A 27,683-nucleotide genomic window follows, 5' to 3' on the forward strand; every position below is an offset into this window, starting at 1 on the left:
GAATCCATTGGGAAGACCCAGAGGTGCTAGGGCAGTGGTGTGTGCACACATATGATAAAGATTTGTTCCCAGGAATAATACTTGCGATGGATGAAACGCATGTGCAAGTAAAATGCATGCACCGTGTTGGGTCAAACAGGTTCTTTTGGCCTGCTTGTGAGGATGTGCTTGGGTATGTTTTTGATGATGTGCTTGAGCTCATCCCACCTCCTAAGCCAGTGACAACAAGGCCCATGGAAATTCAAAAAGATGTTTGGGCCAGTCTTTCTGAATAAAGAATGAATTAATGGACATCTTACAGTCCTGTTTTCAAAGTTCAATGTTAAGCACTAAAAACTAGTTTTAATCAAAATGAGATCCCAGCAAGGTAGTTTTCCATAGCCTATGTTGTTTTTATAAGGGATTTTTTGGACCAAATGGAAAGATCGATTGATGTTTGTGATTAATTAATGCTTTATGCTTTTGATTTAATGTTAAATACTTACTAAAATGTTTGTTTGTTTTTGCCAACTTTAATAAAATAAAATTTTATTGAATGTGATATCATTAATTTTACAGGTAAGAAATCCATACTATATTGAAATAATGATCATCACTTCAACCCTGTTATCATTTTCAACCACGTTATGCTGAGTTCAACCCTGTTATTTGATAGTTTTTATTAATATTTTTGTGATAAGAAGACAAATTAGGTAAATGTTTGTTCTGTACAAAATTTACAGGACAGTCGGAAAAAATATGAAAGCCTGATTAAATCCTAATGTTATATATGCATATTTTGTGATAAGATATGAAGACCAATGTTAGATACAGTTTTCACGACCTGATTTGGTATTCAAATGGTGAGTATTTAAAAATAAAATTCTACATGCAATAAATGATATCAAACAAGGGACATCTCATTGAAAAGCTTCTACAAGAATTTACTTGAAAATCTTTTTAAATCATATTTAAACAGGGTCCAAGTGGTCTGTGACGGGGTTGAACTCCAAAACTTTTTTTTAGAATTTCATGCCTGAGGTGGGAAAATGTATTTTCTTAAAGGTTTGACTAATCCACTATCACATGAAATGATCAGAAATATAACTATTTAAGGTATAAAAAAAAGTATGACCCAAAAGGCACCCATCTCAGAGAATCACTCAACTCACATCTGCACTCGACTCACATCGGGTAGTGACCAAATGTCAATGGTAGTGACTACTACAAGCAGCATTACCACCTAATACTTCCATGATTACCACAGGTCAAGCAATCGCCCGTTCCAAACAGGCACATTTTCAACGGGCACTGTACTAGTAGTATTGACAATGGGGAAAATATAAAATAATAGATGAACCTAATAGAGATTTAATTTCTTAGGAAAGGTTTAGAGTTTTTTATTTTTGTGTTTCTGCTGCTTAGAAAGCTATTTACACCATAATCCAATGCAAAGTTCTAATCCCACTCTACGCACTCCTTTTACGTACAGTAGCTAGGTGGCGGTGTGCGCCATAAAGCTGTTTGCTATTCGTCAGTTTTCCGAGAGAAGAAGAAAATAGGCAAGCCAGCCAGCAGCAACAACAGCCGCAGCAGAGAGAGATCCAGAGTTCTCCAAGGATTTTCGCAGTAAATTATCAAAACGTCGTACGCAATGAGGTAATTATATTTTAATACATGTAACATTTATTTCCATTGAGTTTTACATGTGTATACAACCAAAGTGTTGACTGTAGTCGCGTAGCTCCTGACGTTAGAGTTAGATCGGCGTACCTGGTAAAACGAATTATGTTATCTTAGCAGGAAGCTAGCGGCGTGCATTGTTTGAACGCTAACGTTAGCTACTAGCTAACATGTTAGAGCGGTACTTAAAGGTAACGGATTCATTCACCTTAGCGTTATGTATTATGTGTCGTCAGCAGTGAAGCGTGGCAATGGTATTCTGAACTGAGAAACGTTAATTTAACAACTAAATTACATAGTGGGCTGACGTTAGCTAGCTAGCTAACGTTGCCTAGCCAAGTAGCTAACGTTAGCTAAACGAATGAATGAATACACTGATGTGGATGGTAGCGTAATGCTAGGTGAGTAACGTTACGTTAGGGCATTCAACGCAATGGCAATACATAATGCCTAAACCGAGTGGTCACGGCGTCATTAACCTTGCTGTAATGTAACGTTATGGGAGCAGTTCCCACATGTCGCTGTGTTTGTGTCTAGAGGAGACCGCGGCAGGGGCCGGGGAGGCCGCTTCGGATCCCGCGGAGGACTGGTACAGGGGTGAGTTCAGCCACAGAGCTGCTGTTTGCTTGTATTCATTAACATCGTAAAGACAAAATGATTGAAACAACCGGGGGACGTTCTGAAACGTCAATGGAGTAAATTAATGGAAAACTAACTTCCGGAACCGTTTAAAAGTGGGCCATCACTGTTGAGCTCTGTTGAACAACTCTATTTAGCACTGTTGCAATCATGTGACACCGCTAATGACATTGATATGTTGTTGTGTTAATATTAGCTTTTATTAACCTTTACCATATATCACCCACTACAACTGTCTGTGAAATGTCCATCCAACCATAGCCTTTTTACATCAGATATTCTCTTGTAACTAAACTACAAACTGTTGATCTTTTCTATATTCCTGTTTAGGTACCGTCCATTTGTCCCACACATCCCATTTGATTTTTACGTGGTGAGTAAAAAAACGTGTGTGTGGTGGTGGGGGGGGGGGGTTACATTTAGACATGAGCCTCAACGTGGGAAAGATTAATGTCGCTTTAAAGAGTAACTTAACAACAGACTGGAGAGCTGTCTCTGGGTGAATGTTTTAGTCTGTTTCACCTCTGACTGCAGCAAGCATCGCTTTTAGATGTGGGTGGCAATATTTTAACTACAATGGAAGGAATATGGCAGACACGTTATAATTTTAAAGATTAGTAAAATCAGAGACCTAGAACTATTCTCAGAACTACGCTAGCATAATGAATGGCAGTGGTTTCTGCTACATCGTTGTCATTTTAGGTAAGGTTACTAATTTAACAAACTCTGCGGTTACACTTGACGGTATCTACATAAGAGTGACATAACATAACTCTTCTTTTAGTAAGTGTCATTTTATGGTTAGGGTTAATGTGTTCATGACAGTGTCATGTCACTCTTATGTACCTACAAGTAAAGTATTACCGTCTCTGCTCTACCACTCTCATATAACACCAAAAATAACTAAAATGAAAAAATCTGAGTCTTTTGTGATATGTCCCAGCCTTTTGCCATGTGTTTATTGTGCTAGTTGATATCATGATGATGATTTTTTTTTTTTTTTTTTTTTTTTTTTAAAACGATATATTGTGCAGCCCTGATGTAGACAAACATTCATTCATTGAAATCAAAAGGGATGAGATCAGAAAGTGATTGATTTCTGATGGAATGTCCCAGTAGTGTCCTACGTACTGAAGTAGGCTGTTGTTTTTTTCACCAGTGTGAGATGGCCTTTCCCAGAGTAAAGCCTGCACCTGACGAGACAGCTTTTAGTGAGTGTCTGCTGAAAAGGAACCAGGACCTGAGCCCCACCCCTGCAGAGCAGGTCAGTCCACAAACCTACGTTGACGAGATAACAATCCTTCTCACACATTTCTGTTTTGTTAATTCAGTATGTTGGTTACTTTCATTGACATAAACAATGTTTTTTGGTGTTTTCCTGCATATAGTCCTCCATCTTGTCCCTGGTCACAAAGATCAACAATGTCATTGACAACCTGATTGTTGCACCAGGCAACTTTGAAGTGGTGAGTCATTTTTCTTTTACTGTACACTCTAACCTTCTTAATGACTCCGTAATGACCACATTATTGTAGTCCAGATCAGTGTACCATGTCACTACACTGGATTTGCATGATGTACATGACAAAAAATGATATTAATTGAAGTGTTCTGCCTGAACATCGCAGGCTATCAGGAATGTTTAAATATTTAGAAAACTATACTGCATTTTTTTAAATAAACACATTGAATGTATGTATAAAAACAAAAAAATGTAGTTCAGTGTAAATATTTGCTGACTAGACTGTTTAAATTTCTATTTGGCCAAATCTGAGAAGTTTTCAAATAGGAGTAAATAGATGTGGAATGTGGAAATATGATGAGGTAGTTAATAATGCTAGTACATTGCATATTAATGTTGTACTTGTCTCTCTTCATAGCAAATTGAAGAGGTGCGTCAGGTGGGCTCTTACAAGAAGGGAACCATGACGACGGGACACAATGTGGCTGACCTGGTTGTAATCCTCAAGATCCTCCCTACACGTGGGTGATCAGTAGTGGAATCTGTTTCAAAATTTAACAGGCAATCAATGTAATAATCCAGAGTGTAACACTGTTTAAAAGCAAGCTGCTGGTAATGTACTTGTTTTGGATGGAACTTTGAGAATGTCCCATTAAGGTGTTGGCAGCCAGTAAACTGCTAGTGATGGCAGTGATGGGGCTTTTAAAGTAACATCATCTTATTCTGTTCAGAGCATCGGATTCAGAAAGCTCCACTAGTGTGCATGCTTGTATATGATGTGGATGCATCAGTTTTGATCAACCAAACAAACTGAGATCCTCAGGCTCTCCAATGAATCGTGAGGTCAAGTTTTGTGTGCAGTGGGTCTGTTTTTTGGTAGGACCATTTCACCATTGACTACTGTTTAATGGCATGCCATATCAGGGCTGTGCCTTCCTTTGGAAAAAGTAGATCTTAACTGTTTAAACACAAGCAGCCAATGTATAACTAACTTAGCCTAAAAGTTAAGTGCACCTCTCTGATTTAAACAAGTCTATAAATCTGACCAGGCATTTGATTCTAGCTTTGGGTATCTTGACTGTTTTCAATACTCATGTGCAACAGACTAATTTTGATTTGTAGCAGAACAGTATTCATTTAATACAGTACCCCATTGCCAAAGAAACAGTCTTGAGTTGGTCAGTGTGACTGGCCTGTTTATTACATTAAAGACCACCGTGGATCAGGGAGTAATGTCACAAGAGCTTTTTTGAGAGCCCTTTGTAATTTAATTGGTGTAATGTTTTCTTTTACAGTGGAGGCAGTTGCTGCTCTCGGGAACAAAGTAGTGGAGACCCTTCGCACACAGGACCCTACTGAAGGTAACCCACCGACGGACTGTCAGGATAAATAAGTGTTTCACAAGGGAATACGAGAGATCAGAACTACTGAGGCCTGTTTATATAGCAGATGTTTAATGAGGTTTCGCTGGACTGTAAGCAGTAAAAAAGGCTTTTTATTGATGCAGCAATTATGAGCGACATTTTTTTTAATTTAGGATTCAAACAATATACTTGATTCTGAGACCTTGTTTTGTGTCCTGGGGAAAATAAAAAACATGAACTTTTAGTATTTGTCAAGCTTTTAGTGATTCATTGCTTGTAGCCAGCAGTCATTGCTCATGTAATACTGTATGTACCTGCTGGGCGACTGACTGTGTGTATCTGCTGGTTTCAGTGCTGTCCATGCTGACCAATGAGACAGGCTTTGAGATCAGTTCAGCTGATGCTACTGTCAAGATCCTCATCACCACTGTCCCTCCCAACCTGCGCAAACTGGACCCGGAGCTGCACTGTAGGATCTTACACACATGTCCACAACACACACTTGCACTCAGTATGTAACCCCCGTAGCTCGGGGGTTAACACGCAGACCATAAGTCGCAATGTCTCCACATCTTTAGTGTAGTCGGAGACCTTAGTTATCGTCATCCCTCCGCAGTCTGTGATAAAGGCATAAAGATACCCACAAATATTTTTAAAAGGAAATTGTCTCGTTGTTTTTGTATGCCCACTTCAATCTTGGACCATTAAGTTCTATACAAATGGGGAAAATGGGTAAATTTTTCTACTTATTCTTGAGGGTATGCTAAGTAGAATTTGCTGGCTGCTTGTTACCACACAGAGGCAACAAATAAAACTAACAACAAAATCAAACTAGAGCGAGAGCTAGAGAGTGGCGGTGGTCAAATGGAGCGCCCGGGGAAGAACAAAGCCATGAATCAGAGGAGAAAAACCCTTTCTCGCAGGGTCTCTGCCAATACAAACACCTCCACACACTTGACTAGTGGGTCATAAGTAATAATTGAGAGGGATTACTTTTGTATTAATTTTTGTATTCTATAGATATTTTTTTTTTATTTTAGTAAAGTGCTGCGAAGTAAACTGTCCACTGTGTTAATACTCATAGAATTCAGTTATTCATTTTAATGATCAGGTAGCCTGTGGAAACAGCCAGCGCACAGCTCTGTAGTCTTCAGCTTAAGGTTGTCACTATAGACCACAAGGCCCCTGGTTCAGATCCTGATGGTTAATTTTCTTTTCTTCAGTGGACATCAAGGTGCTGCAGAGTGCCCTCGCTGCCATCCGCCACGCACGCTGGTTTGAGGAGAACGCCTCTCAGTCAACGTGAGGAAGTCTACTTTAACTACCACTAGGCTCACTGTTCTATGTATAATACATGGATCTGACCACACAACATGCTCACATGAATTTATTGGATTATGTGATGTTCATAATCTTCAGGGTCAAGGTGCTGATTCGCCTGCTGAAGGACCTGAGGCTGCGCTTCCCTGGTTTTGAACCCCTCACTCCTTGGATCCTGGACTTGCTGGTAAGACCACAAGTCTGCTGCTTCACACTCCCTGAGTCCTGACGTGTGACCCAACACGGTCAGATTACATAAAAAAAAATTAAAAGTGATTGCATGTACAGTTTACGGCTTGAATTGCCTACTTGGCAGATGTAGTGGCTAGGTGTCATCAGCTGTGATGCTGTCATAATGGTGAGCTTGGTGTCTGTTGTGTTCCAGGGCCACTCTGCGGTGATGAACAACCCGTCCAGGCAGCCCCTGTCCCTGAACGTAGCCTATAGGTTGGTTTCCACTCACCTCAGTTCTCATTTGGATGCAGTCACTATAGATGGGGCATTGTTTTAAGATTTGTGTTGGACTCCTGTGTTTTGAAGGCGCTGCCTGCAAATGCTGGCTGCTGGTCTCTTTCTTCCTGGCTCTGTTGGCATCACTGACCCCTGTGAGAGTGGAAACTTCAGAGTGCACACAGTCATGACTCTGGAACAACAGGTAGGTCGGTCATACACAATAGAGTGCGGATCGGGCCGGCCCGAGTCCCGACAGGCATGAAGGTATTTCTGTCTGAGCCCAACCCGAGCCCGACGTAGTTAAAATCTCATACTAATGACACGTGTATGTGTGTTTGTTTGTGTGGAAAGCTTTTATTAAGCAACTGTAGGAAGGCATTCAGAAATGTCAACCGATGAGGCATCAGCTCACATGGGGCAACAAGCGCATGTGCACACAGGCACACACCTACATAATAAGCTTTTTTTTTAATTTAAAATGTTAAATGCCTTATCGCACTGATGTGACCAGACCCGAACATCATTTCTAAATATCTGTCCGAACCTGGCCCGGTATCCATCTTCTAATACACAGAGCGAGATCATGCTTCTTTATGATGAGTGGCGTTTAAAGTGATACTTCACATTTTGCTGTTTTGGTGGACTCGGGGAAACCCTGAGAGACCCAAGTAGTGTTTTTCAAAAGCCCATCATGGATTACATTAGTTGTGTAAGAGCTTTCATGTCTAAAATTCTTCTATTTATTAGTGTGTTGCATGAACCCAATGACAGTGTGCTAATATTGAACTTGTGTGTGTGTTTGTGCAGGACATGGTGTGTTTCACAGCTCAGACACTGGTGAGGGTGCTCTCTCATGGAGGGTACAGGAAGGTCCTTGGCCTTGAGGGAGATGCCAGCTGTAAGATAACCTAATTCCTAATTATGAGTATAGACTGCTTTTCTGTTTCCAAACTCATCTCTGCAATGTCATGATGGCTTATATAGAAATATTTTCAGTGTTTAGAAATAAAGCAACATGCTGGAAACCAGTAAAAGTTCTTGCATTAATAACCTAACCCAAATAGCACAAAGTTAGCTCTCCAGGAAGTGAGTCCAAATCATTAAGTCTAACTAAAAACCATGCATACACCATTTCCACACATGAAGTGCTATATAAAAATGTTCCATGAGAATGCATGCACCTCACGCAGCCTTCAGACCAAGCGGAGACGACGCTTTATAAATCTGATGCGTATGCGTCTGGACTATTGTAACAATACATTGGAGGTCTTCAGAAATGTGATTTTCAAATACTCATTTTTCATTACATGCACACCGCTGTTATCACTGTTTTTGTCCACATTGGCTGTGAAATGATTCCTTTCATGACAAACAATTGTGCTTCCAGTAATATTTTGTCCAAAATGATGATCTCTTGATAACATGTTAAAATGCACAAGACTTTTAAAATGGATGAATATGGCGATAAGCAGCAGCCTCAGGCCTTTAATCTGTGTATTTCTGTTTTTACTTGGGACTTCCAGTTGCATGTTTTATAAAGAAGGCTGTCCTTATACAAATTGTGCCTGCATGCACACTAAAATGAATAAATAATACTAACCAGACTGTTGTATGTCTGTTGCAGACCTGGCAACAGAGATGTCTACATGGGACGGTGTGATTGTCACTCCGTCAGAGAAGGCCTATGAGAAACCTCCAGAGAGGAAGGAGGAGGAAGATGAAGCCTTGGAGGAGGGAGGAGATGGAGAGGATGAGAGCATGGAGACTCAGGAGTAAAGGCAAGAAGAACAACTTGTGGCAGTTAAACTGGAGGTTATAGATATAGATATATGCGGTGCGGTGCTCTGAAGCAGCAGAACCTGCAGATGCGAGCTGGCGTTCTTAAACAGAGACCCTCGTTTGTTCTAAAATAATAAATAAAAAGAATCATGTTAAATAATGACTTAACCAAAAACATAATAACTCCAAACTATCCAAGGCACGGACGAAGCCTAATAAAAAAAAAATAACCAGTAGGCTAACTCAGATACAACTTCTGCACCAGTCTACTGATGTGTGTTGAGAAAGATAAGCATGTTGACATGATGTGGGGTCAGACGCGACCGCTACCTGGTGACCGTCGGTCCAGCCGCCCAAAACAGCCGCGTTGCCGGGACGCACAGGTCACCTACCTCCGCGCTAACCTGGCCAGCCCGGGGAACCTTATTCCGTTCTTCGTGGTGAGTTTCTACCAGTCTGGTGATGGTATGTCGGGACAGAATGTGATATGCTGGTTCTATTATCCATCTCAATGAGCTTGCAGGTCCCTTGGGTAACTTTCTCTGCTCGTTGTGCATCGCAGCTCCTCCGTGCTAACGCCGAGTTGATGCTAGGTTGAGACAGAGCAGGATGCACCGCGGCCGCCAGCGACATTAACCAGGCTCTGATACACTAGTGTTCGGCTACATCGTTTGAGTCGTGGCCGTGTTGTACTTATACACGGCATCTCAGCGTTTGCAGTGTACTACGTCGTTTTTTTTATTTTTTTATCTAAATGGTCCCACTCCACACTTGGCCGTGTCCTCTTCATGATTACTTTTGAAATCGAAACGGAAACTGGCAGCCAGGTAACTGAGAGTGGAGTCAAATATTGCCCCCAGGTGGTCAAATGTTTAATTGCTGCCACACTGAAATTAATTTAATTGCTTCAAGACTCTCACTACGCAACGCAACCAGTATTAGTTTAATCCATAACAAATTAACGTCATCGACGAAATTCTTAATCATCGATCGAGTAATCATGCCCATGATAGATGGATAGATATTTCTATCTGTCCTGTATAGTACAATTTCCATATGTTTATTACAGTAAATAATTAAATAATCTAAATACTACAAAGTGTGGTAAAGCCACATTTGTTTTTATATTTCTGCAATCTGCACTTTATTTTGTGTGATTAGTTTCTGACTTTCATATGAATGAACTGACCACCAGGCTGGTCAGTGCTCAATATACTACTGGGGCTGAAGTAGTTAAATAAAAGATGCCATTCCTATAAATTCATGCATCACCCAATGTCCTCATCACATACAGGCCTGGCCTCCAGGAACGAACAGTTTGTTTAATCTATCTAATCGTGTGTTGTTCATACTATATGATTCATTGTTTGTCTTCTGTATTATTCAACAAAGAGCTTAAAAAAAATAATCGCATATTAAATCACTATTTATAAAAACAAAACAAACACAATTAGATTATTTCCAAAAATGGTTCAGCCCTAGCAGTAACTCAAACTTAGGTCCACGTGACACAGAAACCGGACATTGTAGCTTGGAGTTCGCTCTGTGTTACCGCGATAGCTTCATAACCATGCAAGAGGCAGTCACGACTCTTTACAGGTGTGTAGTTGAGATCAAAATGAAGGCTGAGTTCAGGGGTCGGGGGCCATTAGACAGCTCTGCCCCTTCACTGGCAGCCCTCTCTACCTCTTATCTTCTCCACCTCTTGAATGAGAGCATCCTTTGAAGGCCTCAGGTTGTCTGAATTTGAACTATCTGAAAATGGATAAATGTGTACTTAAATAAAAAACAAAAAACAAAAAAAAAACTAACCATTATTAGAACTATATCACGATTAAATTGCCCTACCCATCAAAAACAGTCACTGCAATTGTTATTTGAAAAGACAGGAGTTATGTTGATGATGGAGAGCAGTATAAATGTGTTGAGAGATTGTAGAAGTGACTGGGTACAGTGGAGCTTGTGTTATGGTCGGAGTTTAGTTGGCTGGCCATACAGACCTACTTTGAGTAAAGTGACAATCCTAGGTTCACTAACACGCTTGCTCTGCTCTTTCTACAGTCAATATGCTTCCCACGAGCCTGTTGAGGAACACCTTTCACCTGGGTCATGGCGTGTACTTCTGATGTAACGTGGACACAAACACCAGCAGGAAAAATGGTCCTCCCTCATTTGTCAGTTTTTATTGTTTTTACTTTCCCCGTTTGGTTTTTACTTCCTTGTTGTAACCTCCTGAATTAAAAACTTTTTTTTATTTAGCTCGAGTCTTGTTATTTGTGCCAAAATGAAAGCAGAAGGAGCAAGGATCAAACAGCACAGCCACAATTATAGTAATAATCAACAAAGTCACAGATTTCAGCACACAATTTATATGGTGTAAAATTTGCCTGATGGTATCTCTGACATATTTGGGTCAAGGTTCCCAAATGACAACATGATGCTTACTGCTGAAAAGTGACATGGGTGACAAAGAAAATAATAATTAGATCATTAAGTCCAAACAGAATATAACACAAGCAGTGATATTTCAGATTCTAGGTTAGAAAATATGCATTTGCTCATCTGAGTACGGGAGACATTTCAGTTTTTTCCTATTTACATGTCAAGCTGTACCGGCACTCACTTGACAAATAGAAAAACCGACAAAGGGCGAAGACAGTTCTGTACACCACATGGGGACAACAGAGAATGGGTAAAATGTAGTCCAGATCAATGACAGGATTCTTTATTCTCCCTATTCAAGCTTCCAAGGGCCTGCTACAACATGCAACACAATTTGGTGTAACATGACAAATGAAATATTTGTCCTAAAGCATTGTGTTTTGGCTTTAGAATCAAATGCTGTCGTCTGAACAGCTGATGGAAGTCACAGCTCTAAGCTACTGCTTTCTTAAAACAAGAATGTACCCTCGGTCATGTAGTGTCGGCTGCCTCTCTTTTGAAGGTATACAATTTAAAAGTTATTTCACAACATGACCGAAAGGAAGCATGCTGCTGCCTCCATCAATTATGTCACCTACACCTTGCATGTTGATCCCTAGAGTCTCACTACCTTACATATAATTATTTGGAACTTTATGAGCTTGCACATTCAATAAAAGTTTGACCATTTTATGAACAAGTCAAGATTAGTGACTGTGTACACACACACACACACACACACACACACACACACACACACCCACACACACACACACACACACACACACACACACACACACACACACACACACACACACACACACACACACACACACACACACACACACACACACACACACACACACACACACACACACACAGTGCCCATGTGTAATGTAAGGAGGAAATCAAATTGATGGCGATCGGTATGACCAGACTGTGACAGGTAGAGACACAACAAAGGTGCATTCATTCTGCAACAATCAGACTCTACGTCACAGCTGGATGGTGTCACAAGTGCAACACACCTGAACCTTCCAACCCCAACATCAGATCAGCTACGGCAACGCTTTTCTCCTCGCGAGATTTAGTTTGGAGTCTCATGTTCCTGCATCTCTATCTCACAGGACTCTGACAGTTCAGTCACTTAGTGGCTCAAACAACTAAATACCCGCTAGGTTAAAACAACAAACCCACTGGGTGGAAGAGCAGAGCCAGTAGAGACACGGCCACATGAAAGTTGCATGCTGCTGATAGCCAGTAACCGTTTTTGTTAAAACTGATGAACAATGAATGATAACCATCATCACCTCATCCCTAAAGAATTCTTGGCTTTAGTTTCGGTCTGTGTTTATTTGTTAACTAATTTAACTGAGGCCAACACCAAGCGTAGGCAACATGACCCATCTGTGTAGGGGTAAATCCAGTTTTCTTAAGTTTTTGTTTTGCACCCGCCTGATGTGGTTTGTTCCCACCTTGTAGACCACTAAGAAGACTCCCTACCACCAGGTAAGGTTACAGATATGTGTGTGATCTCAGTAGAGTATTGGGAGATGATGACTCAGGACTGATGTGATGGAGGATGGTAAGCTTTGTGAGTGTGGGGTCTGTGCAGCACTGCTGGGTCACAACTTTCATCTAAAGCATGACGTTGTGATTTGATCAGTTCAAACATGCAGGCCAGTAATAAGCTGTGAGCTGTTAATCAGTGTAAGCTGCATCTAATGCAGAGCGGAAGAAACCTGTTTGAGGATATTTGAAGGATTTTGTTGCCCTGCCACTATTCCAAAATGTGATCGCAGTCACTAGCACCTGCTGCATTTACAGAATGATGAGGGTTTGGTAGCTCTGTTAGATTCTCATCTGAGTCCTCCTTGTAGCTCCTCAGATGGACCCCTCCACTGTGTATCTGGGCTCATGGCTTAAGCTTGAGCCAGGGGTGGACCATGGTGAGGATGGAGAGGACAGAGGAGGCCAGGCCACAGGCCCCAACAAAGCCTTGCCCTGTAGGGTAAATCCCCAGCCGGTCCAGTGGGATGAAGATATCACAGCTGTTCTTCAGCAGGTCCAGCAGCAGTGGCGGGTTGCTGTACAGCACCGTCACCAGCAGGTGGAGCTGTCTGCGAAGCCAAGCCAACATGTCAGGTGTGGAGGGGGACAACGAGTGGTCAGCGGGCAGGGTGGGGCTGGGTGAGGGTGGCGATCTGGCAGCTCTGGAACGTGCTTCACACTCAATGAGGAGGCGCAGCTCATAGACATCTCGAGTCAGGTTGAGGATCAGAGCAAAGAGGTAGTACCTGCAGATTTCAAGCCAACAGTATCAGTCAAGTCAAAAGAATTACATCGTATGTCTTTCTCTAATCATTTTTCTTTGTCCCCCTTGTAACTATGCAACAACCACCGTTATTGACATAGACCTGCTTTGGTGAAACCACCGTGTTCTGAAGATGGACTACTGAAAGGATCCTAGAATTTCTTACTAGGTTTCATGCAGGCTGTACTGGTGAAAAATATGACTTCACTACCAAGCTGACAATTGAAATAAAAAAAATATATAGGCTACCATACATTAGGAGTGGTTGCTCACGCTCACTCTCCTGTCCACTCATATTTATTGACATATTATAATATTAGGGATTGGGCATCGAGAACCGATTCCAGTAGAATGCAGTATTGGAATCGTTTAGAGGATTTGGTTTCAAATCCGATCATCTCTTCCCACTTTAATATGCACAAGTTTTGGTTTCCGTAGCGACCAGGCGGTTGTAAGCAGTAAGCAGCGCTCTAGTCTGGCTTTATTTTATGTTGAAAAAGCTGTAAAACTGCAAACTCAAAATAAAACATTTCTCTTATTTGTTAAAATTAGCACGTGACTCGCATGTGATTCAGAATCGAGAATCGATAAGAACCGGAATCAAAAGGAAGAATCTGAATTGTTAACAATGCCCAACCCTAATGGATATGACCCTTAGGCACTACACATCTCCACTGACAAGGAGATGCCAAGCATCCTTTTTGATGCGCGGAGAAAAACAAAGTTGTAACTGATAGCTTCTGATAGATTCTACCATTAAACTGCAACCAGCTCAGCTGCTGCTGACTTGGTCCTAACTGAACATTCAGACAAGTACAGGACTATGGACTGTAAATGGACTGTTTTTATATAGTGCTTTTCTAGTCTTAAGGACTACTCAAAGCACTTTAACATAGTACAGGAACCATTCACCATTCACACACATTCATACACTGTGTATGATAAACACTCACACACATTTACACTCCGATGGTGCAGCATCGGGGGCAACTTGGGGTTCAGTGTCTTGGCATGGAACTGCAGGGCCAGGGATCGAACCACCAACCTTCCGATTGGCAAGCGACCCCTCTACCACTTAGCCACAGCCGCCCGACTATAGTACAAAAAAGTACAAAACTTTAGTTCTGGTAGTCTACAGCTTGACTGGAGTATTTGACGATGTTAACGGTTCGTTGAATACGACCTTTAAGCCACCACGTGAGCTGACTGGTATGCTTCGCTCCCGGGTTGTGACCCAGGTCAGATCAACTCGTGTTGACTTGCTTGGTTTGAACTGACAAAAGAAGGGTTACACACCCTGGTCCGACCTTGGTCATTGGTGTGAAATATATACTGTATAAAAATGTCACTCAGTTAGAAACCTTCCTAAGCAAAAAAGACAATTTGACTGCAGCCCAGGAGTCCCTTTAAAAGACTCAAAATGGGACCTATCCTGGTTAGATCAAAACAGATGAAGAGGTTTTGGAGCTTTACATATCTTAGGGTCTAACTAATGAATATATGCACAATTCTGCAATAATCAATATGCAGAATTGTCCAGGCAGTGTGTGGGTCACCCGACGCTCTTTATTAACCCCGTCAGAGCTTATTGACCAGCAGAACCAGCTGCCGTTACATTGCTGATGCTAAGAGCAACAAATTCAAACTCATCTAAATGTTGGCAGGCAAATCAAACATTTAAGATTCTATTTTAAACTGCAACAAAATCACGTGGTCTCTTAATCCCTGATCAGATTTCTACAGCTCAGATCACTTTATTAAATCTTTTCCATGTAGTGTCTTATGAAGACAATGTATCAAACGCAGGCTATTGTGTAGTTCTATTTCACATAGCCTCAGTTACGTTTTTACTGATTAGGTATTATTTTATGTATTATTATTTGAAATGAAAAAGTGCTATAGATGCATTTGTCGTTGAAATGTACACAAAAAAGAAGGTGACTCACCTGAAAGATCTCTGACTCCACTTGTGCTGGTCCAGTTTGGAGACGAGGCCAGTTTTTCCAGCCCACAGGACGTTGTCACAGGCAAAGTACATGGCTCTGTTGAGGTGGCTGATTGTCAGGCAGAGCCTCAGCACGCTGTCAGAGAGATGGATGGCCCTCTTGGCAGCCTCCAGTGCCTCCACAGAGTTTCCCAGGCGCAGCACTGTGGTACACAAACACACATAAGCCACAACCCTTCACCTTTGGTGCTTAGAAAATAATTTGCTGCTTCACTCACACTTTCTCGAGAGGCTCATGTGTGCTTCCAGCTGACTGACGGTTTTACGTAGTTCAGCCGCTGCCCCACCCTTCTGCAGTGTGTAGCCCAGCAGAGTGCAGGCATATTGAGCAGCCCTGTGAGTGGACAATACAAACAAGTAACAAAGAAGACTTAGTGTAAAAAAGTAGACCGGTAAATCAGCCAGGCCAATATATCTGTTCATATCAGCTTACTGCAGATACATCTATTTTTGTGTTTAGTGTCAATAGTGGTTTGGGGTCATTTAGAAAAATAGCTGTGTTCAAAACCGTTCCCTCATTCACTCACTCACTATTCCCTATATAGGGTTTATTAAATAGGGAACTATATAAGGTAACGACCAGGGGATGACCAAACGAGTCTTCTGCTTCTTCTCTTCGGGAAAAAAAGCATGAGTGCGTTGCATTGTGGTATACGGGAGTAAAATGTAGGGTACATCGTATGTACACTCAAATTAGCTGTGTATTGTGGGTATTTTATAGTCTATATAGTGAATGAAATCCACAGCAGAGATTCAAACACCACTACAAAATAGCGAACTACACTATATAGTGCACTATTTCGGTGATAGGGAATGATTTTGTACACAGCTAGTGTCTGAATAACAGAGTTGGTTATCCTTTTGGAAATTCCCTTTGTGTCAGTGTCAACTGTCAGACAAATATCAGAACAGACATGGAACAGCAGAGTGCTCCACGACATCATCACCTCTCTCTGGGTGGTTCCACAAGTCCACAAAGGAACCATAGAAGAGAACACTCCAAAGTAGTAGTTGTAATCCTCTCTTGTAAATGGCACCTGACAGTTTTACATCAGTTACTCTCCCTTGATATTTATATTAATTTACAGTCACCATTAATAACCACTTGATGGGGTGTGTTCCTCCGTGTTCTGAATCAGAAATCCTTCCCTTACTTTTCTTGGTATTTAGCTGAAGAAAACTGGACACCAATTAACACACTTCTTTACACATCCGCAATACTTTTTTTCAGCTTCAGTGATCAAACCAACAATTACTGGGTCATCAGCATATTAGTTAGCTCTACTTGCCAGGGCACAAGCAGGAGCACTAGAGACTTTCTGTTCAGCACTCCACTAACTTACATGATGATACAAGCATTTAATCATGCTGTGCAGCTCTTATCGGACCCAATGGATCAAATTCTGATAGTGAAAGGAGGCATTTGGCGGGGTTGGGACCAGGTGCTCATGCAAAGACTGTATAAGTGAAGCCAAAACATCTGGATCACCGCCTGGTGGCTGGCTGCAGTAAAGGTAATAAATCCCACCCCCTCCATGTAAGCAAATGGGACATAAATCAAACAAAAAAATAAGTACAAGTCAAATAATTTATTTCCAAAGATTGTTTCTGTAATTTTAGGTAGTTCTTATTATGCTGAGTGCTTGTGAAAGTGTTCATTTCTCTGATACATTTGTTTTTGATTAATTATTTCATGCTGTGAAAACAGGGTGATACGTCATGATTGACTCGTCACGAGCAGATCACACCTGTCGGATGTATGGGGTGGGACTTTTGGGTCTATGTCTCCACCACCCAATCACTACGCTCCAAAATTACAAGATGCAGCACCTGTAGTCGGGATATTTTGGCTTTACTTCCATCTTTATGTACAGTTAATGTTTATGGCGCTCAAAAAAATGTATCCACTGACTTACAGACGCGTCTTTTTCCATGTACAATACAGGCCAAAAGTTTGGACACACCTTCTCATTCAATGCGTTTTCTTTATTTTCATGACTATTTACATTGTAGATTCTCACTGAAGGCATCAAAACTATGAATGAACACATATGGAATTATGTACTTAACAAAAAAGTGTGAAATAACTGAAAACATGTCTTATATTTTAGATTCTTCAAAGTAGCCCCCCTTTGCTTTTTTTGATAACTCTGCAAACCCTTGGTGTTCTCTCAATGAGCTTCATGAGGTAGTCACCTGAAATGGTTTTACCTTCACAGGTGTGCTTTGTCAGGGTTAATTAGTGGAAGTTTTTCCCCTTATTAATGGGGTTGGGACCATCAGTTGTTACAGTTGGTTACTGCTTATTTTGACACTGTACAGCTCCACATGTTTATTATTTATTTATTTTTTGATTTTGAGGTTGATACACAGCCGACAGCCCTATTGGACAACTGTTAGAATTCATATTATGGCAAGAACCAATCAGCTAAGTAAAGAGAAACGAGTGGCCATCATTACTTTAACAAATGAAGGTCAGTCAGTCCGGAAAATTGCGAAAACTTTGAATGTGTCCCCAAGTGCAGTCGCAGAAACCATCAAGCGCTACAACGAAACTGGCTCACATGAGGACCGCCCCAGGAAAGGAAGACCAAGAGTCACCTCTGCTGCTGAGGATAAGTTCATCCGAGTCACCAGCCTCAGAAATCGCAAATTAACAGCAGCTCAGATTAGAGACCAGATGAATGCCACACAGAGTTCTAGCAGCAAACATCTCTAGAACAACTGTTCAGAGGAGACTGCGCGAATCAGGCCTTCATGGTCAAGTAGCTGCTAGGAAACCACTGCTAAGGAGAGGCAACAAGCAGAAGAGATTTGTTTGGGCCAAGAAACACAAGGAATGGACATTAGACCAGTGGAAATCTGTGCTTTGGTCTGAGTCCAAATTTGAGATCTTTGGTTCCAACCGCTGTGTCTTTGTGCGACGCAGAAAAGGTGAACGGATGGATTCTACATTCTACATTTGATGCCTTCAGTGAGAATCCACAATGTAAATCGTCATGAAAATAAAGGAAACGCATTGAATGAGTGTGTCCAAACTTTTGGCCTGTACTGTAAGTCTATGAGAAATTATCAAATTAACACGCTGGCTTAGTGTTACAGTAGGCCAAAATGGAGTGACACAGTGTTGTCACAATAATAAAGTTTAGATTCTCTGCCTGAGCTTGAGACTATATTTCCTGACACTATCCTCAGGCCAGGCCGGCCCGAGGATCAAGCATTTGTGTTTTTTTATTCATGACTTTATTAGCCTAACTGGGTGGGGAGAAAACTATGCCTCTCCAGCTTCTCCTGTAGCTCTGGGTGTATGTCCTGCACTGACTTGAGTGGGAGGTAAACTGGGCTAAATCGTGTCTCCCCCATCTGTAGCACTGTCTTCCATAATTGCGCAACCAGGCCAGATAGTTTCAGATATCTCACCAGTCCTTTAGCACCAGATATGGTCTCTCCTATATCAACCAGACCAGATAGTCTCAGATATCTCACCAGTTCTTTAGCAGTAGATATGGTCTCTCCTATATCAACCAGACCAGATAGCCTCAGATATCTCACCAGTCCTTTAGCAGTAGATATGGTCTCTCCTATATCAACCAGACCAGATAGTCTCAGATATCTCACCAGTTCTTTAGCAGCAGATATGGTCTCTCCTATATCAACCAGACCAGATAGCCTCAGATATCTCACCAGTCCTTTAGCAGTAGATATGGTCTCTCCTATACCAACCAGACCAGATAGTTTCAGATATCTCACCAGTCCTTTAGCAGTAGATATGGTCTCTCCTATACCAACCAGACCAGATAGCCTCAGATATCTCACCAGTCCTTTAGCAGTAGATATGGTCTCTCCTATACCAACCAGACCAGATAGTCTCAGATATCTCACCAGTCCTTTAGCAGTAGATATGGTCTCTCCTATACCAACCAGACCAGATAGTCTCAGATATCTCACCAGTCCTTTAGCAGTAGATATGGTCTCTCCTACTGTATATCCGGCGAGTTGTCGGCCAGTGTGTCAGCATGCAGACCGTGCCGTGGAGAAGGACAGTATTAATTAGGTGATCGAGACCAGAAAGTCTCCTGTATGGTTCCAGGGCTTTGATTATGTTGCTGTCTTGATCCGTTACCCCCACTATTCAGCTGAGGGAGCGACGGGTCAAGGTTCTTTTTTTATGTTTCTTCATTCGGATCCATTTGCGATCCATTCCATTCTGAATAAACTAACAGCAGTTTACATGCTTTGTCCTTGTTGCATTTAGGGTTGTGCCGATGGACGATATCATCCGATTGATTTTACTGCACCGTACTTAAGTGAAAGTAGGTCAAGTTGTAAAAACTACCAGCAGGGCACCATTTACAGAGGGCATTTAAATGTATGTCTAATCGTTTCTATGTTAACTGTTGGTCCACAGTAGTAGAAAAAAATATTTATGTAAAAAGATATGAGCTACTCTTCCCCCCCCCCACCCCCCCGTCCCCGACGACGACGTTTTACTGTAAACATCGTCATCGCCCAACCCTAGTTGCATTATTCATTAAGATAATTCTTAACAGATCTCTGTAGATCAAACAACTCAGAATTGTAGTTGAGAACGTCAGTTATAACGCCCCACATTGTCTGGTTTAAATCGGGCTCGGGCCCATAATTACAGTTAATGTGTCGGGCCGGGCTCAGACAACGTGCACGGGCTCGGGTAGGGTCGGATCTAAGCTTTACAATAACAATAAAAAACAATCGCCATTTTCTCTTGAACTGTTCAATGGCCACGGCAAACAGTTCACTGTCTGTTCTACTTTCATTCTATTTCTATGGGCTCAACATACCTTGCTAACCCACTTGCTCTGAAGACATTACTCTGGAAAGAGTGGTTTCCATGGTAACCAAGGTCAGACTTATTTAAACCTCCAATGTGAAACAGAATACCCTGATAACAACTTGAGGCCTATCTCATTTTCCCAGTTCCAACCATAGACTATGAAATATGGACAGTCTCCTTGTGTCACCCATAGGTTTCTGAAGAAACTAAATGAAGTTCAAAGTGGGCGGCTCCCGGTAGCCATCTTGGCAGTGACTGATGTCAGCTTATCAAAATATGGGCAAATAGGTGGAGCGTTAATGGGCCTGAGGCAGGCTGAATGAAGCCTACAGTCCATTAGTACGTTCCATTTCTACTCAGAAGTCTGAATTTCAGAGGTCAAAGTGGGAAACACGCTCCTTGAACTCAGATTTCCTAGTTAGGAGGTCGGACGACCTCGCAGTACCCTGTACTAAAAATCCAACATGGCTGCTCCGTGCATCAACAGTAGTGAAATCTGTAGTAATATACTGTTTATTATCACTTCTGTCTTATTTGTGTCTCACTAAATCAGTCGTACACATAGTCCTGTCCAGCTTCTATCTATGGTCATGTTGTTAAGCAGTTTGTGTGCACAAAAAAACAGCGTAATGCGTTGTTATCAACTGGTATTGCTAACAATGGCTAACCTGGCTAGAGCTAACCCCACAATGAAATATCTGACTTGGTAATAAACCTGTTTGAGTCATGACTCACTCAGATCTTTCACCCCTTTCTTTAAATTAAAAAAAGAAATGCCATTGATTTTCTCCATAAGGACTGGGATTATCATCCATAAAGTCTAAACCATCCGAGGTAGACTGACCACGAGCTCCGATGTGAAATTATGTGAGATTGTGAGATTATGTGAAACTAAAGTTTCTGCTCCTGTAGAAGACACAAGACCGTAGGAAATCTACCTGGTTTTAATAAAATCATGTTTTATTTGCGATCTTATGGAGAGATACTACACTACAATCCTAAACCTAACAGCGACGACTCTGATTGGTGGAACTCGTGGTTACCATGGCAATGTTAACTACACCCGAATGGCTAGAGCAAGCTTCAACCATAGAAATCTCTGGTCGTTTCTTTACACAGTCTTGTACCTTTGCCTTTTTTTTTTTCAAAAATGTTCTTTTGCACATAATCAAATGTCTTATGGTCACCATTCATCTCATAGCTGGTTGGCTTGGTTACAGGTTTAAAACTACTTATATAAGCAATTAATGAAATGGCAAAGGAGATATTGAACAGGGAAAATCACTTCCAGAACCAGAGCTGTTCAAAAAGTGGGCGCTCACTGTTGAGCTCTATATGCTCGCCTGCTGTAACAGCAGGCGGCGACCACCTGTCACTCAAAGGGGAACGCCCTTAATTAATGATGGTAAACTTAGCTATAGAGACCAAAAGAGCTTAACGTTACGCCAAGCTACTATTACTTGGTTTAAGTTACTGGCTGCATCTCCCGACAGAACACTGTGGTTGCAGGTCAGCCTGCATGCACTTTTTTTCAGCCTATACTCCCATTGTTAAAATGGAGAGCCCCCCCTTCCCTTATACTATATAGGATGGAGTGGTATTTACACACTTTATAAGTGATGCACTGATCGTCTCTTCTGCGTGTACGCCTTAAATCATCCACCCGATTATTTTCTTCGTTTCAGAAACAAACATTCCACTCCCCCTTTTACAAGTCGTAAAAGCTGCTTTTCAAATGAATGAAATGAATAAAAACGTTGCTTTTTAAATGATGCATTGTATTGCTGTATGTATTATTATTATTATTTTAATGAGAGGCTGCTTTCAAACCCCGTGACAACACTGGCGTTACTGCTTACACGCCTTTCCTGTCCTGAGATCGATTTCCGGGTTACAAGTAGGGCTGCACAATTAATCGCAATTTTATCGAAATTGCAATATGGACTAGTGCAATATCCAAATCGCAGAGGGGCGCAATATTTGTTAATGGCAAAATATGTGTCAAACCATTCTGAATGAAGTGTTGTGGTGCTGCAGAGACGTCCCACCCACACATCCTGTCCTACAGAAAACATCTTTGTTTGGTACGGAATCTCGCAAAAATCACACTATAATCATTTTCATTTCTGTAAGATTTAATATTAGTCAGTGAAAATGAGAATGAGAATAATGATACAAACATGATCATTCCCTTCAATATCGTGAATTATATTGCAATCGCAATATCAGTCCAAATAATCGCAAGTAGATATTTCCCTGATATATCGTGCAGCCCTAGTACAAGCTGGAGGATCAGACCAGATCGATGAGAACCGGGACAGGGCTGTGCTGTGGTTGGACCGCTAATCTGCTTTATGGACCAGGCTAGTCTGGAGGGATAGGTTTCCACGGTAACTGCCCCCTCCGAGGGTTTCAGTTGTACCAAAGTTAAAGTAAGGGGAAAATAGGACCAAATGCACTAATATTTGAACATAGAGCATGCAGGTTTCCTCTAACGCCCCACTCAGTCCCCTAGCTGAATGTCAGAACACACGGTTAGCTACTGCTGACTAAAAGACAGCAGTGATCTTTCTAATCTAAAACAGAAACCAAGTCAGACCAACTTAGTTGGAAGTGTCAACCTCACGTTAGCTCCGTCAAGGAAGTTAACGAGAAACTAGCCAAGTGGCTAGGAGACAAGTAACCTTAGCTAACTAGCTAGCGAACTTCGAGTGCTTTAACATGTGTAGCTAACTTAAACCTTATCTCTATTGTTGATCAAATTCGTAACATTACCTAATGACTCTCTCCTTGGCTTGGCTCTGAGCGTTAAACCGAACCCAAGAGTCCATACCGGCCTGTTGATCTGGGCCCGAACAGCTGCTGCTGGACTAGTTAGCTTTCCACCTGTTTAGCTACGTCAACACCTCTGGAGCTGCTAGCTAGCAGCTAGGTGGACTGAATCCTGGGAGGACAGCTCATGGATGGATTAGACACAGCTCACAAGAGATCAACTAGATCTCCTCAGACACAGATAGGACCCGCTTCCGAATCCGTTCAACTTCTTCTTCTTCTTCTTCTTCTTCTTCTTCTTCTTCTTCTTCCTGGTTTGGTTTATTGGCGGTTGGCAAACCAACTTAAAGGTGCATTAGCGCCTTCTTATATACTGTCTATGATTACCGCCACCAAGTGGACTGGAGTGTGAACGAGAGATAAATGCAGAAAAAAAAAAAAAAAACTAAATCCTCTTTACCAAATCAATTTCTCTGAGAAACTTTATAATAAAGTGATAGACCTTGCCGGCTGGTGACCCCAAAAGCGTTTCACTTTTCACTGACGGTGAAAATGCGTGGTGATGTGCCTTACTTAGTGTCTGAAAAAGGTGCTCTCTCTCGGTGTCCTATTCCTTACAATGAATTAGAACATGCTCAACAGTTCTGGCTGGTGACAGTATACACAGTTTCCATTAGAATGTTTGTCTATCTTATGTAATGAATAGTTAAGACCTGTATGTCCAATTCTGAGACGAGTAGCCTAATGATACTTTCTTCCCTACATTTAAAGCCCACCTTCCTCCCATCACCAACACCACGTTGTATACTGTAAAGACGTCTTCCTGTGTCACTAATGTCCCAACACCCCTGCCAGGTTGTTTGTCCATATGTCCTGATGAATGATTTAACTTCCACTTTGCTCAGTGGGACCTGTAGGTCTACATCTGTAATCTTAAGTGCTTGTTTGGCCAGAATATCCACCGTCTCATTTCCCTCCACACCAGCATGGGCAGGAACCCAAATGAAAGTTGTAAATAAGCCCTTAATTTGCATTCTGTACAATATAATACATATTTCATTGATGATATCTGGTCTAGATGATGATGTTCTAATGCTAGAAAGTGCAGAAAAACTGTCAGATGCAATACCAGTTTTGGGTAAACCCTTCTCCTCTATCCACCGTAATGCCAGTAACACTGCCATCAACCCTGCAGTGTATACTGATAAATGGTCAGATAACCTTTTCTTTATTGATGTATTACTCACCGGGATATACACTGCTGCGCCTACACACCCTTTTTCTGGATCTTTAGAGCCATCTGTGAAAATGAAAACGGAGTCTGATAAATTCTTTTTAACATAATTCTGGACTATGCGCCATACTGGAAGAAGTTCTGACTTATTCTTCAGTTCCTGATGTATGCTAAGATCTACACTTGGCCAAGGGAATACCCATGGAGGAATGGAGGAGAGTGAAATAGTAGGACTATATTGTAATTGACCTAATCCAATGCTTGTTTCTTAAGCATCACCAATCCATCCAAAGCTAAAGAAATCTGACTCGTTGTGTTCCCAGCAATCCATTAAAATTCCCTTTGCAGGATGTGAATCCCAATGCCCCTGGAGATTAACCCAGTATGCCAGCATTAACTTCACCCGTCTTATTCTCAAAGGCACCTCTCCCATTTCCACCTGCAGCGCTGAAACTGGAGATGTTTTAAAAGACCCACTACAGATCCTCAGAGCTTGAGCTTGCAAGACATCCAGTTTATTGAGATGACATTCTGCTGCTGACATGAAAGCTATACAACCATAATCCAAAACAGGTCCCAATATATATTTTGTATATATATATACTCCTGTCCAGCCAATAACCTTTTTACATTTAATCTGAATCTTTCCTATATGCATATTCCATGTGAGCTTTTCATCAAACCATACACCCAGGAATCTAATTGCTTTTACTTGTTCGAGAGTTTTAACATACAGTTTTACCGTCCCAAGTGCAATTTTACGCCGTCTTGAAAAACAGATCCCCTGAGTTTTTGCCCCAGACCGTCTGAATCCCCATCTATTTGTCCACCCCTCCACCTGAGCCACTGCAGCCTGTACCTTTTTATTTACAAATGCCACATTGCGGCCTCTTATCCACAAAGCCCCATCATCCGCATACAAAGACCTTCCCACAACTTGATCAACATGACAAAAGATATCGTTTATCATAATGTTGAAAAGCAATGGACTACAAACGCTTCCTTGCAGGGTACCATTCTCCACCTCATAAACACTGGAGTAGTCTGCACCTACTCTAACTTGTATTTTTCTCTCACATAAAAAATTCAAAACCCAATTATATGCTCTACCACCAATTCCCAAGGATTTCAACTTAATAAGCAGTCCTTCTTTCCAGAGCATATCATAGGCCTTTTCCACATCAAAGAATACAGCAATCACTACTTCCTTATAGGTCTCTGCTTTCCTAATTTCTAATTCCAAGCACAACACTGGATCCGTTGTATTTCGACCTTTACAGAACCCTCTTTGATATGGAGAAAGAGAGCTTTACTTTCTAGGAAACACGTTAACCTTTCAGTAACCATTCTCTCCATGATTTTACATAAATGTGACGTTTACGGCAATAGGTCTATAACTAGATGGATCTGAGGGGTCTTTCCCTGGTTTTAGAATAGGCACTATTATCGCCTGCTTCCACACTGATGGAAGTTGACCGATTTCCCAAACACTGTTAAAAAGTTCTACCACTTTGGCTAGTGAGTTCTCTGTCAAATGTTCCAACATTTTATAACACAAACCATCTTTCCTAGGAGTGGTTGGACGAGCACCAAAAACTGCTCTTTTTAACTCAAACATACTAAAAGGCAAATCTAATGGATCTCCCGACTCTTCTGCTGCATCCACTACTCTGGGATTCTCCAGTAGTGTTCTGTTTCTACCCTGCCCGGTCTCCTCTGAAAGATTATCTGAACTATGCACTGTCCTAAATGTTTGAGCAAAAAGCTCAGCCTTCTCCAAATTGTTGACAGCCATTTTGTCCCCACTAACTAAAACTGGAATTCCATAATTCCCACAGATCCCCCCCATTCTCTTAATCATTCCCCAGACATCTGACAACTGTACTTCTCTTCCAATACTATTGCAGTACAGACTCCAACATGAGCGTTTTTGATTCCTAATTGTTCTCCTTACTACAGCCAGGGCCCTTTTATATTGAACCAAATTTTTCTAAAGAATGGAGTTTTTTGAGTTGCTTAAATGCTTTATTTCTGCTTTTTATGGCTTCACTACATTCACTATTCCACCAGCGTACGTTCTTGTTCCATCTAGCTCCTGCACTTACTGGAATGTTTCCTGTAGCTGATTGTATTATTACCTTAACCATATCACCAATATACTTGTTTATATCCACCTGATTCTCCACTTGAAGTATTCCAAAAAGGTTTGAACTTTCGTCTTTGAAAGCATCCTAAATTGCCTTTTCCTAATTTCCACCTAGGAATGTTCTTTAACTTTTCAAAAAGAATCTTAGTACCAACTTCAGTCCTAACAGGGTAGTGATCGCTACCCACCGTCGTATGCCTCACCACCTGCTAATGCACTGGATACAAAAGTCAGATCAAGTGCTGTTTCAGTATTTTGCGCGCTATTATATCGTGTACCTTCCCCAGTATTAATAAGGACTAAAGCATCAACAAATTCTTCAATAACTGCACAATTTGCATCTGTTCTAGTACTACCCCACAGTGAGTTATGAGAATTAAAATCCCCACACCATACTCCCCTATCTTGCAAAGATCCCCCAACATCCTCTAAAATATCTCGACTTAATTGTCCACATGGATTATAATAATTTATTATAACTATAGGGCTCTTTCTGCCCATATCTTGATCCCAATTGCTTCATGACCTGTGCTCACATAAACAACTTTATTGCTCATACCAGTCTGTATGAATGTTGCAACTGCTCCCCCTCTTCCAGTTTCCCATCTTCTATCTTTTCTTACTGCAGTGAATCCCTTTACAACAAAATCCAACTGTGGTTTCAGCCATGTCTCTTGTACACAAAGCACATTAGGTTTATTTTTCAAATTCCACTCATTCCACTGAAGTACAATGAACACCACTAGGAAGGGCCAGCCCATGCCTGAGAAACTGGTACATCATCATTAAGAATATCTTTAACCTTTTCCCAGGGAAACCCTGTCACATCCAGGTACTTTTCCGCTGACTTTTATTTCTGCTATTTGTCAGTGCTGAACAGTTGATTATCTCTGCCATAAACAGAACAAAATCATTTTTACTCACAATCAAAGTGTCCTCTTTCAACTTATCACAACTGATACACGTTCCTGCATCTTTCTTCTTATAATCATTTTGCCCTGTGACCTGCTTGTCTCCTGAAACCCTTTTCGCTGCCTCAGCATAGCTAAGTCCCTGGGTAACTCTGACTCGCTGCGCCTCTTCTGCTTTCTTACTAACATACGGCCTCACATCATAGCACATCCTATGAACACCTTATCCGGAAGCCTTTCTTCATCGAAGATGAGCAGAACCGATAGACTATCTTTTTTAATCTCATTCCGACTAGCTTTCAGACGTCTGACCTCACTTACTTTTGCATTCGTTATATTACCTTTGATATCATCTTCTGATATCCTTACCGGAATCCCTGTCACAGCT

General features: G+C 41.4%; 2 protein-coding genes across 2 annotated transcripts; one reads left to right on the top strand and one right to left on the bottom strand.

Moving 5' to 3' along the window:
• The first annotated feature begins 1,494 nt into the window (after positions 1-1,494).
• ilf2 (interleukin enhancer binding factor 2) lies at positions 1,495-10,937 on the top strand. The gene is made up of 15 exons (XM_039820270.1): positions 1,495-1,638; positions 2,200-2,259; positions 2,632-2,674; positions 3,461-3,565; positions 3,690-3,767; positions 4,182-4,284; positions 5,059-5,124; positions 5,480-5,596; positions 6,351-6,429; positions 6,547-6,634; positions 6,833-6,894; positions 6,988-7,102; positions 7,708-7,798; positions 8,525-8,678; positions 10,741-10,937. Exons 1-14 carry the CDS (start codon positions 1,634-1,636, stop codon positions 8,674-8,676), a joined length of 1,164 nt encoding a protein of 387 aa, XP_039676204.1. The 5' UTR covers positions 1,495-1,633; the 3' UTR covers positions 8,677-8,678; positions 10,741-10,937.
• Positions 10,938-11,028: 91 nt separating this feature from the next.
• pex11b (peroxisomal biogenesis factor 11 beta) lies at positions 11,029-23,314 on the bottom strand. Its single transcript, XM_039820271.1, has 4 exons — positions 23,008-23,314; positions 15,638-15,753; positions 15,361-15,562; positions 11,029-13,397 (listed from the first exon to the last, which is right to left on the bottom strand). The coding sequence occupies exons 1-4, from the start codon at positions 23,061-23,063 to the stop codon at positions 13,016-13,018; spliced, it is 756 nt and encodes a 251-aa protein (XP_039676205.1). The 5' UTR covers positions 23,064-23,314; the 3' UTR covers positions 11,029-13,015.
• Positions 23,315-27,683: the final 4,369 nt, after the last annotated feature.

The sequence above is a fragment of the Perca fluviatilis genome, chromosome 13, assembly GCF_010015445.1.
Source record: "Perca fluviatilis chromosome 13, GENO_Pfluv_1.0, whole genome shotgun sequence".
Lineage (NCBI taxonomy): Eukaryota > Metazoa > Chordata > Actinopteri > Perciformes > Percidae > Perca > Perca fluviatilis.